At 43.6% G+C, this 16,413-nt stretch overlaps 2 protein-coding genes across 3 annotated transcripts in view; one reads left to right on the top strand and one right to left on the bottom strand.

Annotated features, from left to right (window-relative positions):
• Positions 1-7,678, top strand: part of PDK3 (pyruvate dehydrogenase kinase 3) — a 59,374-nt gene extending 51,696 nt beyond the window's left edge. Inside the window, exons 10-11 of one of the 2 annotated variants that reach the window (XM_080612347.1) lie at positions 1,907-2,020; positions 3,104-7,678. In XM_080612347.1, the coding sequence (XP_080468473.1) occupies positions 1,907-2,020; positions 3,104-3,247 (258 nt within the window). In that variant the 3' untranslated portion in view covers positions 3,248-7,678. The remainder of the gene's footprint in view (positions 1-1,906; positions 2,021-3,103) is intronic. The other variant, XM_080612348.1, reaches the window with a different exon arrangement.
• Positions 7,679-13,125: 5,447 nt separating this feature from the next.
• Positions 13,126-16,413, bottom strand: part of PCYT1B (phosphate cytidylyltransferase 1B, choline) — a gene marked incomplete at its 5' end in the record, with an annotated part of 30,544 nt that continues 27,256 nt past the window's right edge. The window contains one exon of the mRNA XM_080612743.1: positions 13,126-15,302. Coding sequence (XP_080468869.1) covers positions 15,096-15,302 — 207 coding nt within the window. The 3' untranslated portion in view covers positions 13,126-15,095. The remainder of the gene's footprint in view (positions 15,303-16,413) is intronic.

Here is a 16,413-nt window from a genome sequence, read left to right as displayed (position 1 = left end):
GAGGTGTAATTCTGGGGAGAGGAAAGTATAATGTGTTTTCAGGATTGCTTGTTGGTGCCCTTTACTTGAGCTGTACCTGGAGGTATGTACTACCTACAATTTGCCCTTTGGTTGCTGTGCTTTTTAATTCCTGTAATGTATTATCTGGTCTCCCCAAAAGATGCAAGTCAGCTTTTGGATTATTTTTTTTTTTTTTTTTTTAGCTCTAAGATAGTAAAATGTCTCGCCTTTTTTTTTATTTTTTTTTATTTATTTTTTTTTTTATTTATTTTTTTTTTTAGAAGCTAAGAAATGCATCTGGTTTTCAAGACCAGATGTTTGAAAGTGATGCATGTGTCTCTAATGGGAGACTGAGAATTATGTGTTTAAAGGATGCTGTTATTTGAAGAAGTGCTGCTAAGCAACCATTCTAACTGTGGAAGTGGATGCTATTAACTATGAGAAGTAGTGTGAGTAGGAAAGGGTATCTTTGGCATTTCTGTTTTTCATGTTGCTCAGAACTGCTGAGTAAGAAACTAACCAATTTAAGATCACTAAACTTAGACTTCTGTAAAAACAAGGCAAAGAAGTCAAAAGATACTGCAGAGATAATAGATAACAGCAAGAGAATTTGTGATGGATCCTGTAGCACAAAGTTCTTTAATATTCATCCCTCCCTCAAGGGTTTTCTTATAAAGTGATACTACATACTAGGTCTCTATAATGCTCACAAGTCTTTTCTTGGCCTTCTTTTTGTATCATTTGGGGGGGGGTTGTTTTTAAGATTAAGGGCATGATTTTCAGTTTTATGTCTCAAAGGTTGCCTTTGTAGGAATATTACAAGGGAACAAGTTTCTTGGTTTTCTGACAACATTAGGTGTCTTAATTCTTCTTGTAAACCTCATTTACAGAAAAATTGTATTACCCCATTGCCTTGTATATTATTGTTTCAAATGTTTGTGTGTCTGGACTGCTTCCTTTATTGCTTTGGATAGTCCTGAAAAAGTCAGAGGGGGTTGGGTAAATAATTGACCACTGTGATTCCTGGCACGTACCCAGTCATTTGAAAGGGGTGATATGGTGATGTGTAATTCAAAATCTTACTCCCTGGCTGCAGTGAGAGAGGCTTGGGGTTTTGGTTTGTTTTCTTACAACTTCTGACAAGAGTGGGTTGGGAAAGGTGCCAGGTGTTGACCTTGTGGCAGCTGTGGTTGTGAGTATTTAGTTTTGTAAATTTAAAATTTATACTTGTCACGTCTATTATGATTTGATAATTGTTTGGTCTGTACAGGGTCACAGTCCTAGGTAGATCCTTCAATGCTGTGGAATTCTGATCTTTTGGTAGATGAGTAAACAACAGTAAGAATTATTTGCCTCGTATTGCTTTGTGTGTAGTCTTCTGCAGTGGTCTTCTGATCTGTACTGCAGTATGGCATCAACAATCACTTAATGGTGTGACCTAGATGAAGTAAACAGAGGTGTCTCTGGCTTTTTTGTATAGTCTCTTTAGTGTTGAGACGTTGAGAATAATAATCCCAGGTTTGGGGGAGAACAAACATGCTGTCAAACCTCTGATTTTTACCAAAGAATGAATTATCATAGCAGTGGTGATCATACTGAGAAAGCAGAAGACAGCATCTGTTTGCTTTGATCGGGGGCAGCATGTACTATATGTTGCACCTACCTACCTCTTTGAGAAGAGGCAAAATGGCCAAGTCAGTCCTAAGAAAGGACTCTGATATTTTTCCCGTTTTCTTACCAAAAATGAAAAATAATGCCAAGGAAAAGAAAGATTGCTCAGAAGTGTCAGCTGAGTAATAAAGAAAGCTTGAAAAGGATTTAGATGCAAATCTAATATTTATGTATTGTCTATTTTCTGTGGCTTTTTAAATTTTTCATCATGTTTTTATTGCCTTGTTTTTTGTAGGCTGGGTTTGGCTATGGCTTGCCAATTTCTCGTCTGTATGCTAGGTACTTTCAAGGTGACCTTAAACTCTACTCCATGGAAGGTGTTGGTTCAGATGCTGTAATTTATTTGAAGGTATGAGTTTGACCCTTTTATAAGCTAGTAATGTGATGCAGTTTGTTTATAGCAGGCTGAATAAGTGACCTTTCTCTCTTTTCACTCTTCAACTTGTTTTCAAATCGGTAATTGCTATCTTCATTATCTTATGTAAATCAGTTACACAGAATCCTGAAACCCAAGGTTATAAATACTAACCTGGCACTATTACTAGTTTGCTTTCATTTTTCAGTCCCCAGTTTTGGATCTCTGCATTCTGTTAATCCATCATAAGTGCTTAGTTTCCAAAGAACTGGGTGATAAGAGATAATTTTGGTTAATACTTTGATCCTAAAAGGTCTGACCACAATAAAACTGACAAAACTGTTGACTAACTTCTGACTAGTACATATTCTTTTTCTATGCAGTTCTTGACCTTTGTGCAGTACACTGTATTGATCCTGTTGTCATGTTTTGGGAGATTTCAGGCTCCTCTGGGGCTTAAGGTTGAAACTAACTGAATTTCATCAGGGAATTTAAAAGAATATAGTGTATAGCTCATGCGCAGGTTGTTGACTTAGTGTTGGCACTGTGCCTTGCTGTATGTAGCAAGTTGTGGAATCCTGTGCTAACCTTAGTTCTGATGGGTGTTTCTCCTGTGTATGTGGAGGAGAAAGGTACGGCCTTTCTCAGTGGAAAAAGGCATGCTGATGGACTGTACTAGATCAATCCTCACAAATCAGTGTGCTGACAGAGCCCAGGTTTGCAGGAGAAGTGAAACGTTAGAGTGGTTGTCTGCCCCGTGTTGATGACAAATCTCCCTCAAATGTTTTTGACCAAAATGTTTTTCCTGCTTTTTCTGTAGACCTCGCTCCTGGAAAGAAGCAATATATTTGAAAGTGTTACTATCTTGTCTTAACATTACAATGACTAGTACTTTGACTATGAGTAGAGCGATTAGTCACAGCTAAAGGTATTTTCAAAACAGTGTTGTGACATATAACGCTTAGATAATTGACACACTTGTTCAATACAGAAGTTGTAACTGTAGAACTCTCCAGAGTATCATCTTGCTCTTGGTGTCTGTGATGCTATCTTACTATTGCTTTTGTTTTTCCATAGGCCCTTTCAAGTGAATCATTTGAAAGACTTCCCGTTTTTAATAAGTCAGCGTGGCGACACTACAAGACTACACCTGAAGCAGATGACTGGAGCAATCCTAGCAGTGAACCAAGGGATGCTTCTAAATATAAAGCTAATCGATAATTTGCCACCTTTTGTCTCTGTTAGAGATGACCTCTGCATTCAGTATAAAGTCTCTGCTTTGTTCCAAAATCCTTCAAACCGCACTATCTAATTACTTCCAAACAAAGACCTAATCAGGGCATTGAAAAATACTAAGAACAAAGTGATGATTGGGACGTAAAGGAAGGCAGTAAGCATGTTTGGTATATGAACCCTGTCTATGTCACCAGAATATGCTTGGTTGCTTCAGTCATCCTTTGACAAATGGGATTGCACTGATTGCATTTAAGAATGCAATGTTATAACAAAAAGATGCTATTTGAAATGGCCACTTTTTATTCCGAGGTAAGGATTGGCCAGATGTGCATAATACCCTTTAAATGGTGAATAGTATCTTACACAGCAATATGATATAAAAGTTCTAATGTAGTTGAACATATGCTTTGAAAATCCACTCTGCTGCATTTTATATTGCAGTGTCACCTGTTACAAAAAATCCCTTTGAGCTCTTCAGATCTTGTATCAAATGAGCTTCTAAATGCATAGTTCTAAAAAGGCTTGTGCAGCTTTAAACTGATGCGTTCCCCAAATTCCAAATCCATTTGTCAAGTGCATACAAAAATTACATTGTTATAAGACACTGGGTTTTCCCCTTCTTGGTATGCACCTTCATGATTTTCTTGACATGCCAACACAGAAATACATTTCTGTATGTTTTTCCCTGTTTTGTGGAAAGTAGTTGGATCATCTCTCCATACAAGAAATTCTGTCAGTCTGGGGGCAGGGGGTAATTCAATTTCATGTCTATTGCCTATCATTTTGGGTTGACTGGGGAAAGGAAAGAAGTGCTGAAAGGCCAGACAGTCTGTCATACAGATGAATTTGCCTTAAGAGTGTTGGTTGCTTGGAACCAGATTAGTTTAAAACCTGTAAATAGTTTGCAAAGTTATTTATATATTCAATGTCTGACTGTAGTCTGGTAATGTGAATTTGTAGTGTATATAAAGACATTGTACACCAGCTTTTGGAAAGTGTCATTGGTCTAAATACATGAAACTGGAGATACCATAGAAATGAGAGGGACTAAATATATCTTGTACCTTATTTAAGGAACAAAAAGCATCAAAGAGAAACACCCTAAGTACTTTCCCCTTAAATTTATTGTAAGGGTTATTGCTGACTATTAGGAAACTGTTCCTTACCAAGTCTTTGCCGAATAATGTTTCTGGTACTATGGCTTATTAGAAAAAATTGTGAAGTTTAGAAGTTCAGGTGATCTCCTGGTTGTGGGAATAAAATAGATGAGTTGGAGCAACTCTGATGCATCCTCAGTTTCTCATAGATGTTTTGATATTTTTCTGAGAGATACTGCAGATTTTAGCATGGAAAAATGAGATTTGTTTACTAAAATTGGGGGGGAACTGGCCCTTTTGTCCTCCCAGTATTTATTTTTATAAAGAACTGATCTATTAAACAGGGAAATGCTGAGGAATTCCTAGATATTTTATAAAAATAAAAATCTTAGTTTGACTCAACAATAGTACTTTGCACTTAAGTAGCATATTTCATCAAAGGATTACAATGTGCTTTGAGCAATAAACTTCACATAGCCCCATTTCTGAAGAGTTAAGAGTCCTTACCTTACAAACCCTTAACTTTGTTACAGTCAGTTAAAAGAATTTGTATGTGACTAGTTCATGAGTTTGCAGGGCTTGAGGCTTTGTGAGCTTCACTACACTGTACAGGTGAGTCACATTGGAGCACCAGGTTGTTTTTAGTGTGCTCTCATACACATCTCTTGAAGTGCTGCCATACTGTTTGGAGGTGGAGATACTAGGACAGCTGCTGAAGGCTGCTTGTTTCATTACCTGGTAAGCTGCGCCCTTGTGATCCCCCTCTGCTAGCAGGTAGGAGGAGAAAGGGGCTGTCCTCTTCTGTTCCTGAACCAGACTCACTTGACCCTGGCTAGTGGATCTTTACGTGGCATGGAGAAGGTGTAATGCCTGTGGCCTCTAGAGCAATAATTTCCCACTGCTACAGAGAAGGCAAATTGCTGCTGAAGCGATACAGCTATGCTGCTGGGTGAAATCAAGAGTAATAGTTTGACCGAAACACCAGTTGGAAGTCACAGCTACTAAAATTCAGTCACTTAACTTGTGCCTTCACCCATAACTTCTTACTGGTTTTTAAATTAATTTCAAATTGTGTACGTTTTCTAGTGACCACAGAGGAGGGCTTCCTTAAAAATAGAAATTTGTCCCAGTTGTGTGGGGTCAGTTTTTCCTAGAACATTTCCTAAAACATGCTAAGTTTTTGTAAGAAGCTGATTTTCACTTTTGTTAGAAGTCACATTTTGAAGCAGTAAATCCTGACCTGGTGCTTCTTTTTTGGCTGTCTCCTTATGCATGCAGAGGAGGGAACTGAAAGAAAGGATGCAGGTATATTGAACTTGTTTTCATGAAGTGAATATAAACCACAGAAGCCAGTGAATGAAAGCTGAAGATGCTGTGGAGGATGTTACGGTATATTAGTCAGTTCACCACTTTGCTCACAAAACCAACTAGCTGGCTTTCAGGATTGAAATGCTTGAGTACTTGAAAACTTAAGTCCCCCAGAATAGCACTTATTTCCAAGAACTCTGAGTATGTACTAACACCTTGAAAGCAGGAAGGTAGAGCACAAAGAATGCATTTTCTTTCCATTTCCCAAGGTCTGTTTGTGGGCATTACAGTGAATATGAGAAGCCACTTTCTCTCTGACCTTGTTTAGACAGCATGTGCTTTAGTGGAGATCCCAGGTATGCCATGAATTGTCATTTATTTATCATCCTTGTGCCATGTTTCTCCATAGGGGAGAACTGAAAACTGGTGTGGGAAACAACAGCAGCAGACCTTTGATTAGGAGAGAGTATTTCAGTGGGTGTTCCTGAAAAATGAATGTGGAATGGTCTTTAATATGGCTGGTTTAACTTCAGATACTGAACTTTGTTCAGTTACCATCTGTCTTTGATTAGAGGTTGTTCCAACTATTTGTTTTAATATTTTGGGGCTGTTAATACCAAACTTCCTGATGATATGAAAGTATATTTCTTTTTATGGATTTCAGATGTATGACCTGCTAACGTTGTTGCAACCTGCTTGTCTTGAGTTACAGGACACATAAGTAGGGAAAAAATGTTTTCAATGAAAATGCTTTTTATCTGTTTTGTTTAGTGATAAAAAGAAACAAGCTGAGCAAGAGATGTTTGTTCCTTGATTCTTCCTGGGAATTTACAAACAACTTCTGTATGTTGTAGTGTAACAAATAGCTTAACTTTTTTGTCCAGTGTGCATTTTTCTGGTGTTATGTCTTGAGTGTAATCTTAATCTCCTGCCTAGTTTAATATTAATAGATACTGAAGTATCTTCAAATCCTATACTTGTTTGTGCTCACTGCTCTTCTAGGCTTTGTTTTGAGGCTGACAAGGGGTCTTTCAGAATCTGCACTTGATGAGAAACATTCAGAAGATACTGAAATGCTTCTTTTGCAAGTCAGATACAGTCTTTGTCTCTGTACTTGACTGATGAACTAGGATAGTACTAAGAAAGTCTTTGTCCTGCTGCAGTTTGTGCTACCTCTTGGGCCGTGTTTAAAGCAGGTCCCTTGACACATGCTTAAAGCATATGGATATTAATTGTAGTGTTCTTGGAAAACTCAAGCTACTTATTTGCTCTGTAGGCAACACTTACTGCTCCAGCTGGATAACATACTTTCGTTTGTCTTCTGTGGCACATAGAATTTGCTTTGAAACAGCAGTTTGCGTTCTCCAAAAAGTGAGCAAGAGTGATCTTGTAGTGTAGAGCAGTATCCTGTTCACTTCCACCCAAACTCAGTATTTAAGGTGAATTTTCAACCTCAGTGATGTGGAAGATATCTCCCCCCTCACCTCTCAATAAGAACTTCTAGATCCTTACGTGTTGGGTGCTGCAAAGTGCAAAATAGTCTTGATTGGTGTAAATTTTGTAGGGAATAGCCTCAATGTTTATTATTAGTATTTATCTCTTGAGATGGCACATGTGTGACTGTGCAATGTTTTCTTATGTGTTTCCTCGGCTGCCATTTACATGCTGTGGTTTCTAATAGCTCTTCATCTCTTCCTGACAAACTCATCTGAATTAATGTATATAAATGTTTGTGCAGAACTTAATATGATGGCACATGACAGAACGATGTGTTGCTGAGTTCAAAGGTAGGTTTATTCACAAATAAAGAGCACAGCTATAAGTTGTGTAGCAACTACAGGGCTGAATCTTGAAAATACTTGCACAAGTAAACAGTGTATGAGAGTCATCCCACTTAAATGAATCTGTTCTCAGGACCCGGACTTAAGCTGTTAACATTAATTTGAAATGGTGAAGATTTGTGTAACTGAAGGGGCTTTCTAATTAAAAATAAATAAGAAAATTTAAAGTCCATGTGCTTTAATTGCAGCATTGTATTCCCTTAAAAGATCTCAGAAATTGGGAATTGTTAGCTAAGAGCTGAATTGGAATTTTGGTGTCATCAATTTCAAACTGGTAAAATTCAGGTGGATTTATAGTGGTTTCAGTAACAATTTTGTTATTTAAGTGTATGGGTTTTTTTCCCTCAGTTTTATAGCCCTTACTGTTAATAAATAACAATAAGGTTTACTAGGTCACTGCAAGTAACAGAAGGGAGTATTTATCCCCTTGGGTCATCATTGTTACTATGGTAGCAGCCGTGTGGCTTCACAGCACTTCAGGCTGCTGGCTTGCAGAACTATGGGATTTGGTGAGGTGCTGAAGGTGTGGATGGAGCTGCCTCATCTGGCAGTGCTTACGCTTCCTCAGAAGTGAATGGAGGTGAAGCCTTTATTTTTAGCCACTTCCTAAGACTTCTGTGGAGTGTGACATTTCCTTTAACTGTCAGTGTTACTAAGGACTGCCTCCAGTTCATCCTTGCTGCTTGGAGGTTTTGATTTCCTGACATGGAACCAGAAGAAGCTCCTACAATGGTTTGGAACCAAAACTGAGTGAGTGGGGGTTTCTGGAACTCTGGTATCTGATTGTTTTGAGCATGTCCACATGGTTTGTCACCAAAACATTTTCTTTGAAGCATATAAGCACCTTTTGAGGTTTGGGCTTTTCCTGCTGTATAAATCTCCCTAAAGCTAAAGTTTCTTGGATCATTCTTAACATATGAAATATCCAATATAAAGCAACACCCAAGGCTTCTACCTTGAATTTCTTCAGCTTTCTATAGTTTCATATGGTTCATAACTTAATCAAGAAAATGAAAAAGCAAAGTTTCTTGCCGAGCAATCCCAGAGCAGGGAGATGCCTGGAGACCCAGCTTGCTTGACTCATTAACTTCCTTACAGAGTAATAAATGAGGCTCCAGATGGTCAGAATTTTGCGAGAACTGAGATATTTTCTTTCAGATGAAGAATTTATTTTAAAACCTGAGATGAAATCTGTGCACTGAACTTTCCTGCTATTTGCCGCGGCAGGGTATTCACAGGAGCAGAGGGGTTCATTCAGCGGCTCAGAATTGCAGTATCTGTTGGCATGTACCGCATAATATTTGGCAGTGGCTGCCTGTGAAATAGGAAGCAACTAACTGAAGCAGCAGCAGCGTAATGAAGATTTATGGCTCCAGGACACAGGCTTATGTAGGAGAACAGTTTGTAATTAGGGACCAGTTTCTCATTATAGAACCCATGCCTTTTTTTAGGCTGTTGTAGACTCAGAACTTAAATTTGTTACTTTGGAAAGTAGAAAGAAGTCTTGCGGTAGACAGTTTTAAAGTGAAATCAGGCATACAAGATATGTCAGGTATGCTCAATAGGAGAGATTAAACATTCTTCTGTCAGATCAGTTTATAGTCATCATTTACCACTAAGGGTGTGTTTATTTTAAGCCTTTGTGCCATCTCTTCTGGAACAACTGAATATAGTAAAGAATGGCTTCTGTATTTTGTCTAAGAATATCAGTCATCCAGAAGACTTGTCACAGCAATCTGAAACCCCTTCTTATTCTAGTGACTCGGATAACTTTTCCTGTCTTTGGCCCAGCATATCCCCTCTTGTGTCTCCCAATCCAAAGGCAACAGGCATGTTGCTTTGCTTCTACTAGTGTGCAACTAGGAGACATGATCTGGAAGTTGTAAGATGATTTTCCTCCTTGATCTGCCACTGTGGATTCTTTCCTTGAAATTAGTAAATGAGCAGATGCTGGTAAGTAAACTGATTTAAATTACTTTTTCCAGAAGAAAGCTTTAGTTCTGCCAGTCCTCAAGGTCACATGTTGACACTGGTTTGGCGTTAGAAAGCTTTCAAAGGACAGCTGCATTAAAATTTGCTTGTGGTGGTGGAAGCTGGCCAGCTTGCACTGTTGTGTCAGTTGTTAAAATGGAAGGGCCATCTAGCAGACTTGAAATTGCCAGTGATGTGTGTGGCTTGTCCTGTGCTTTCTGTGAGCACCTTCCTTCCCTGTTTTACTTTGCTCTTCATTCTGGTGTCAATAAACCTCTTCATAGATGAGAGAATGCTTGATACAGCCCTTAGGGCTATGAAGGACCAACACTTAGAGCAAAAAAACCCCAACCAAACAAAGAAACCACCACAACAGAAATTTGCTCTAAAAAGGATAGTTTCATATTTAGTCTTGCCATTTGGCCTTTAACCATGTATTGTAGCAGTACAAGGTCAGGACGCTGTTAAAAATCAAACTAGTTTTCAAACTGGTGATAGAAAATACCCGAAGTAGGGTCAAGCAGCAAAGTAACTGGGTTCCTACTGTTTCTGTGCACTAAGTTTTGAAATGGAAAAGCTAGGGACCTGTATGGCATGTAGTACATTAAGGTAACACAACCCTGTCGGTATTCAAAGCTACTCACTTGTAAAGAGCAGGTTATAATTAATCTTAAGTGGCTGAGTGGTGAGGCCCTGGCACAGGCTGTCCAGTGAAGTTGTGGCTGCCCCATCCCTGACTGTTCAAGGCCAGGTTGGATGGGGCTTTGAGCTACCTGGTCTGGTGGAAGGTGTCCCTGCCCATAGCATGGGGGTTGGAACTAGGTGATCTTTAAGGTCCCTTCTAACCCAAACCATTCTGTGATTGATTCAGTCATGGCTTTGTGGTTCACAATTACTTACCTTTATGGAAAACCAGGGTCGGTTTGTCAGGAAATATGATTAGGGAATGATAGAATAGGGTTAAAAAGTACCACAGTGTGTTGCAGAGACTGTAACTTATTGTAACAAAGCTGTTCCTAGAATTTAAAGTGTGAGATATGAGATGCACATGCAGCCTGGTCAGTGCCAGCAGGTAGGATTTTCCCCTTTATAGTGTTTCTGCCTTCATATATTTAGACCTGGGAGTGATTATTTTGAGAGAGTGAATGTGTTTTTTTTTTCTTGATGAGTCCAGTTAAGCATTTAAGAAAAATTTATTGCTAGGCTTCGTAACAGAAATCTGTGTCTTGCAGTTTACCACAGTCACCTAAAAACAAGCCAAAACCTGTTCAGATCCCTGGATCCCCAGCTTTCCCATGTGAGAGGTTTTGTTTGCACCTTTCCTGCAAACAAAAGTTGGTCACCAGGGTTTAGGGTTTCCTGCCCTGTTTGCTCCCTTAGGACCAAGCTCACCAGCAGCCAGATGCTGCAGCCAACGCTGCTAAGCTCCTACAAGCCTGTGCCTCCCTGCAGTGGTGGAGCAGCCCAAGGCAGTCGTACGTGGCCTGAAGCAGCTCGGCTCACCTGCCCTTGCAGATGTGCTCCTGAGCAAGAGCTCCTGTTGATCAGGGCACTTCAGGCTGCTCTAAAACGGGAGAATCCTGGTTCTTTGCCATGTATTGGCTGAGGTCACAGTGGCAGAGAATCAGGTTGGTGTGTTCCCCTCTCAGTGCTTTGTAGTTCATACTACTGAATTTAAAGTAAATTCCAGATCTAACATGGTGCTTGTTGGCAGTAGAGGGAGAAGCTGCCCCATGGAGCTGTAGCTCTTGCCTTGTGTCACTTTGCCTGGGAGGGTCTCACCCACTGGTGGTTCTTATTGCCCTGGGGTTCAGATCCAGCCCATGTGAACATGGGTCCCTGTTGCCCCTTCCCAGGGTGCTGCCAGCAGTGCAGGTGTGTGCACACAACTGCCTGCAAGGCATTGGGATGGTGAGCAGACTTCAGGCATGGTCCCCTGCTGTGGAGGCAGCTCCATGACAGGAGCGGGACTGCAGCCGGACTGATCTTCCCTCTCCTGGGAGCATACAAGGATGTCTCCCAGGTGATGCAAGACACTGCTCAAAACAGCCCCAAATTCACCATCAGTAATAAAGCTTGGTTTATCAGGGACCATTCTGGTGTGGGCTCTGCCTTTAAGTAGCTTCTCTGCCATGCTCAGTGACTATGAAATTTGCTTATTCTGTAGTTAAAGGTATCTTTGCTGGGGAGTCCTGAGCTCCCATCTGCTGGTTCAGCTTCTCCCTGCCTGAGGCAGGGCTCATCAGTAAACAAACACCATTTCTACAGCTGCTGCGGCAGCAGCTACTTGCAGAAAGGACGAAGGGAAGGAGGGAAGCAGGAGTGTTCAGGCATCAGACTGGCTTAGCTGGAGGAGGGCCAGTGTTGGGATTTGTCTCTGTGGCTCGTGTTTGCTGCAGCAGTTTTGCCTACAGCTGGCACAGCCGCACGCCATCTCCCACACACAAGAGCATCGCTGCTGCTGCTGGGGCTGGTCTTCCAAAGCAGAGCCAGGATGGCTGTGAAAGCACTGCCTATTCCACTTGGAAGTAAGAGTTAAAATAGCGGCTCCTGATGCTACTGTGCTGGTGCAGAGTTGGGGGGGGGGTGGTGGTGTCTTGGACCTGCTGGTATCTAATGCTGCACTGTGCCAGCTGAGGCAGCATTTCCCCACTGTTACCTTGCGGCCAGAAAGTTGTGGGTGAGGGCAAGAAGAGAGGTGATCCCCACAGCAGAGAGCAGCAGCACTAACTCATGCAGCAGGGTTTGGGGCAGTTGGTGGAGCTGCTCTAGTGGCATTTGGGTGGGGTGTAAAGCCCTGGGTACAAAGGGTGGGGATAAGAAGCACTGTGTTGGCAGTGGGGCTTGTGCCAGAGGTGTGTTTGTGCCCAGAGGTGCTGTAAAATGAGGGTGCGAGGCAGCAGTATCTGTGGTACACCGTTTATTTTTCTTGTGGAGCTTGGCTGGTAAATGGGACTGAATTAAAGCAATGCTCATGAAAAATAAAACCCAACCATGACTCAGAAGTGCAAAACTGCCCTCTCTGTGTGCAGAGGCAATGAGGTTCTGGTTTGCCGGAGACAGCACAGGGCTTGGTGTCTGTACCAGCAGGGCAAAGGCTTCAGCTTGTTGATATCCTAACTGCAATCAGACGCCTGGTACAGCGTATGGCTTTGTTGCTGGGTGGCACCTGTGACTCTGAGAAACAGTTTCTGTTTGGCAGAAGCCACTGGTGAGGTTTTGTTTCGTCCCTATTTACAAGTCATGGTGCTGTCTTCCACTCAAACCACTGAACAGAGGCTGCTGAGCAGTAAGCTTATGAAATCAGTAAGTTATGAAACTAAAACAAAATAAAAATGGTAAAAACCAAGAACAACAAAAACCTCCTGACCTCCATTGCATTTGGCCATGGCTCACTGTATGAACAGCACCAGCACAGAGCAGACAGTTCCTGTGGTGGAGGAGTGGTTTGTGATGGGAAGACTTAGGACTTGCAAAGGATCAGAAAAACTAACAAGTGCATCCCAGGTATGAAATTACAGTAACAGGTTGCCTAAGGCTGAGAAAGGTCTTAATTGCATCATCTCATTGGGCACACAGCTGGCAGCAGCTGAACTAGCCCTGGCACTCCCCTTGCACTTCCCACCCTATTCCCTGCTCCTCTGTTTTTGCAGCTCTGTGAAGAAGGAACTGACTGGACTCCAGAGGACAAAGCACGCCATGAGATAGAACATCCTTGGTGCTACAGCAGTCCAAGAAGTGTCTGGCAAAAAGTTCCCAAAGAAAAATTGGTTACCCTGTAGTGAGGGAGGGATGAAAGCTGTAGGAATGAACAGAACACGGGGGTAATTTGTTGCCTGGTACAAGGGTCTGTAATTTACCTGCCTGGAAAAGCATCTGAAAGGGAAGGAGTGAAAGGAGTTTACCTACTGGGTCACTCGAGTAAGGATGGTGGCTGCAGGGGGGAACTGCTGCCAGCAGGTACTACCACCCCCTGTGCTCAGGCATCCTTTCTTCAGCTCCTCCCTCTCCCAGTGTTCCCTGTGCTGCCTTTGCTGGGGACCAGTGAAGTGCTGCCCGCGGCAGCCTGTGTGCCCTGATGGGTTTGCAGCTCCAGGCAGCTCTGGTGCGTCCCCCTGCCTGAGGTGGGACAGGCAGGCAGTGGCAGCCTTTACCCGGCCTGGCACGGGGCTGGAGAGCCTCCAGTGTTCCCATGCACTGAGAAGGGCTTCGCCAGGCAATCCAGGAGCAAACTGGCACTGATACTTTGCAGTCATACCACAGTGATGTCTTCAGTGGCACTCTGAGCTGCGGGGCAGGGCAGCCTCTGGGGCCAGGTGTCCCTGTGCTCAGAAGTCCTGCAAGCCCCTTCACCATGCACCAGCTGAGGGGCTGCGTGGTGCAGCCGGGCATCAGGCAGGTCTGGCTTTGCACAGCTGAAGAGATGGGCTGGCGCACTGAGGGGAGGGCAAAGCTTCCTCATGCTGCTTGTGCTGTGGTTCTGCTGGGGGCTGTGTGGGTGTTGTGGACAGAGACCCCCATGCCTAACCTGTTTAAAACCTTTTCCCCAGCTCTTCTCCACATGAGGGTAGAGAGAAATGGCCTTGGGACCCTCTCCATGAACATGGTGTCTGTGAACACATCTTGGCTAGAGTTTGATGTGAAATTTGGTTAACCATCTGCATAGCATGTGGTGATAGCAGCGCTGTTGTGCTTGTCATTTGGTGACACATAGCTGGGAGCAGCAGGGTTTCTGAGGAGGCTGTGTCCTGAGGCCTTGGGATCCCGTGTGTTTTTCAGAATTCACCAGTAAAGATTGCCAACATCCTCGAACTGTGTAATTCTTACAACACGCTCCAGCTAGGGCTGTGTTTTCATTTACTTTCTTGCCTCCAAAGTGCAAAGCCAAGGAGCAAACCAGCAGTGATCAGGTGGCTGTTCAGGCACTGGGAACATGGAGAGCGATTTGATAAAGTAAATACAGCCCGACTCTACGTACACCCTCTACAGAGGCTTGGTCAACAAGCAGCATCCAGTAGCTTCAATGTATTAAACTGACTCCCACCAATGCAGCTAGAGGGCTCTCCATTTCACTGGTGTGGTTTGAGGTCTGGGGCAGATCCCATTAGAAAAAGAAGTAAAGTTTCATCCCATTTCTCAATGAACTTGCTCCAGCAGCACCATTCCTTCACGTGCCAGAAAAGCTCAGGGTTAGCAGGGTTTGGTACGGTTGCATCTCCTCCATCCATGAAACTGCAGCCATTGCTTGCCTGTGTACTGGGTCCAGCAGGGCTCCTCTGCCAGCCCTGCTCAGTGCAGAGCTCCCCGGCCCAGCTGCAGCAGCTGTAAGCAGCGAGACACGGACAGGAGCCTGCACAAAGGTGTGTGTTTTCTGTCAGACCCCAGTTCCGTGTCTGGCAAGCACTGCTGGCCGGGCCATTGGGCACTGTGGGGAGTGGGGATGGGATAAGCTCTTCCTGAGATCTCCCTTGCTGTGCCCTGGTCTGCTTATGGCATCTTCCAGAGCACATTTCTGCTGTCAGAGATACCTCTGATATTCCTCGCGCTTCTCCCCATCCAGTGGTTGAGTTTGTGGCTTGTTCTTCTGTCTCATGGTTAAAAAAATAAACCTTTATTTTACTTTTCATCCTCATCTCCCTCGCTCATGCTGCTGAGGGAGGCAGAGGCAGCTTTTGGAGAAGATGGAGGAGAGGCTTTATTGAAGACCCAGGGTGGAGAAGGAGAACGGGATGGAGAGCGGCCTCGTGTAGGACTGCTGTTGGGGCTCTGCCGTGGAGAAAAAGCCTGGAGCATTCGGCCGCTTCGTTCCTGGAACATCTGTTTCTGCAAAAGCAAAGTGAGAATATGTTCTCTGAGTAGTGCACAGAGAAGGTATCTACATCTGGGGGCAGGCAGGCAGGGGCTGCGCCGCACTCTGCCTCTCGCCTGGGGAGAGCGGGGAGACAGAGGATAGCCTTCTGCTCTGAAACATGGCCAGTCCAGCCCACACTTAGCCTTTGCCTCTTTTACTGTGCTCATGATAACCCAATTTTTACATGACAAGGGTTTTTAGATTGGACACCCCTAGTGTGAGAATACTGTGTGTGTATTGTCCTAAGCCAGCTAGGGAAAACTCCCCTTGGATTGCTTTGTACATGTTGGTCAGTTTTCTGCGTGAGCTTCCAACATTCCTTGTTCCCAGGACCTTTTCCTTTTAGTGTGCTGGGACATACCACGCATCTCCCGCTGAGCTTCCTGGCTGGCCCAGCCTTTTTTCTTCCTTCCCTTCTCAAGGGAGGCAGCTACTTCCCCAGCTACCTGGAGCTGGCACCACCCAGACCCTGAACTGGGGGTGGGAATGTCAGAGTTCAGGTGTCTGTTGAAAAGAGAAACACGTGCAGGCACTGTTCTGCTTTGGGCTCTTTATTGTCAGTTTTGCTTTGCGGAGCTGCATGAAGGTCTGCCAGTGCTGGTGGAGTGGAGGAGACCACCTTGCCAGTCAAGCAATCTGTCACACTAAGGCAAAAGCTGCTGCTTGGTAGCACCTACATGGCCTTGAAGGGCTGGGTTACAGGAGGTCTGGCCTGTGCTGTGCTGTGCTGCTGCTGCAGGCTTCGTGTGCAAAATGTGAGTGCCCCACTGCTTCTTCTGGAGGTGGGGAACAAGAAGCCTCAGCATTGGCTGGAGTACTGGAGGTCGGCTCGTAGGCGATGCTCAGCTGGAATGGAAGAGCCAGCCCAGACAAAGTTAAACTGATGCTCTGAGAGCAAAATAAGTTGAGGTCTGAGAACAAAGTACTTGTGCAGGATGTACTGTAGTCTTGCCTACTTGGGCTGCTGCAGCCCACAAGCTTGCTCAGATTGAGTTTTCATTTTGTTCCTCCTCCCTTTCCCCTGCAGCAACCGTGCTCTGTGACGACCTCCTCCTAGCCAGGGAGCATGTGGCTGTCCATCTT

This window comes from Psittacula echo, assembly GCF_963264785.1.
Source record: "Psittacula echo genome assembly, chromosome: 3".
In the NCBI taxonomy this organism is placed as follows: domain Eukaryota; kingdom Metazoa; phylum Chordata; class Aves; order Psittaciformes; family Psittacidae; genus Psittacula; species Psittacula echo.
Note: the sequence above shows the minus strand (reverse complement) of the source record. Positions and strands in the feature narration are given on the sequence as shown.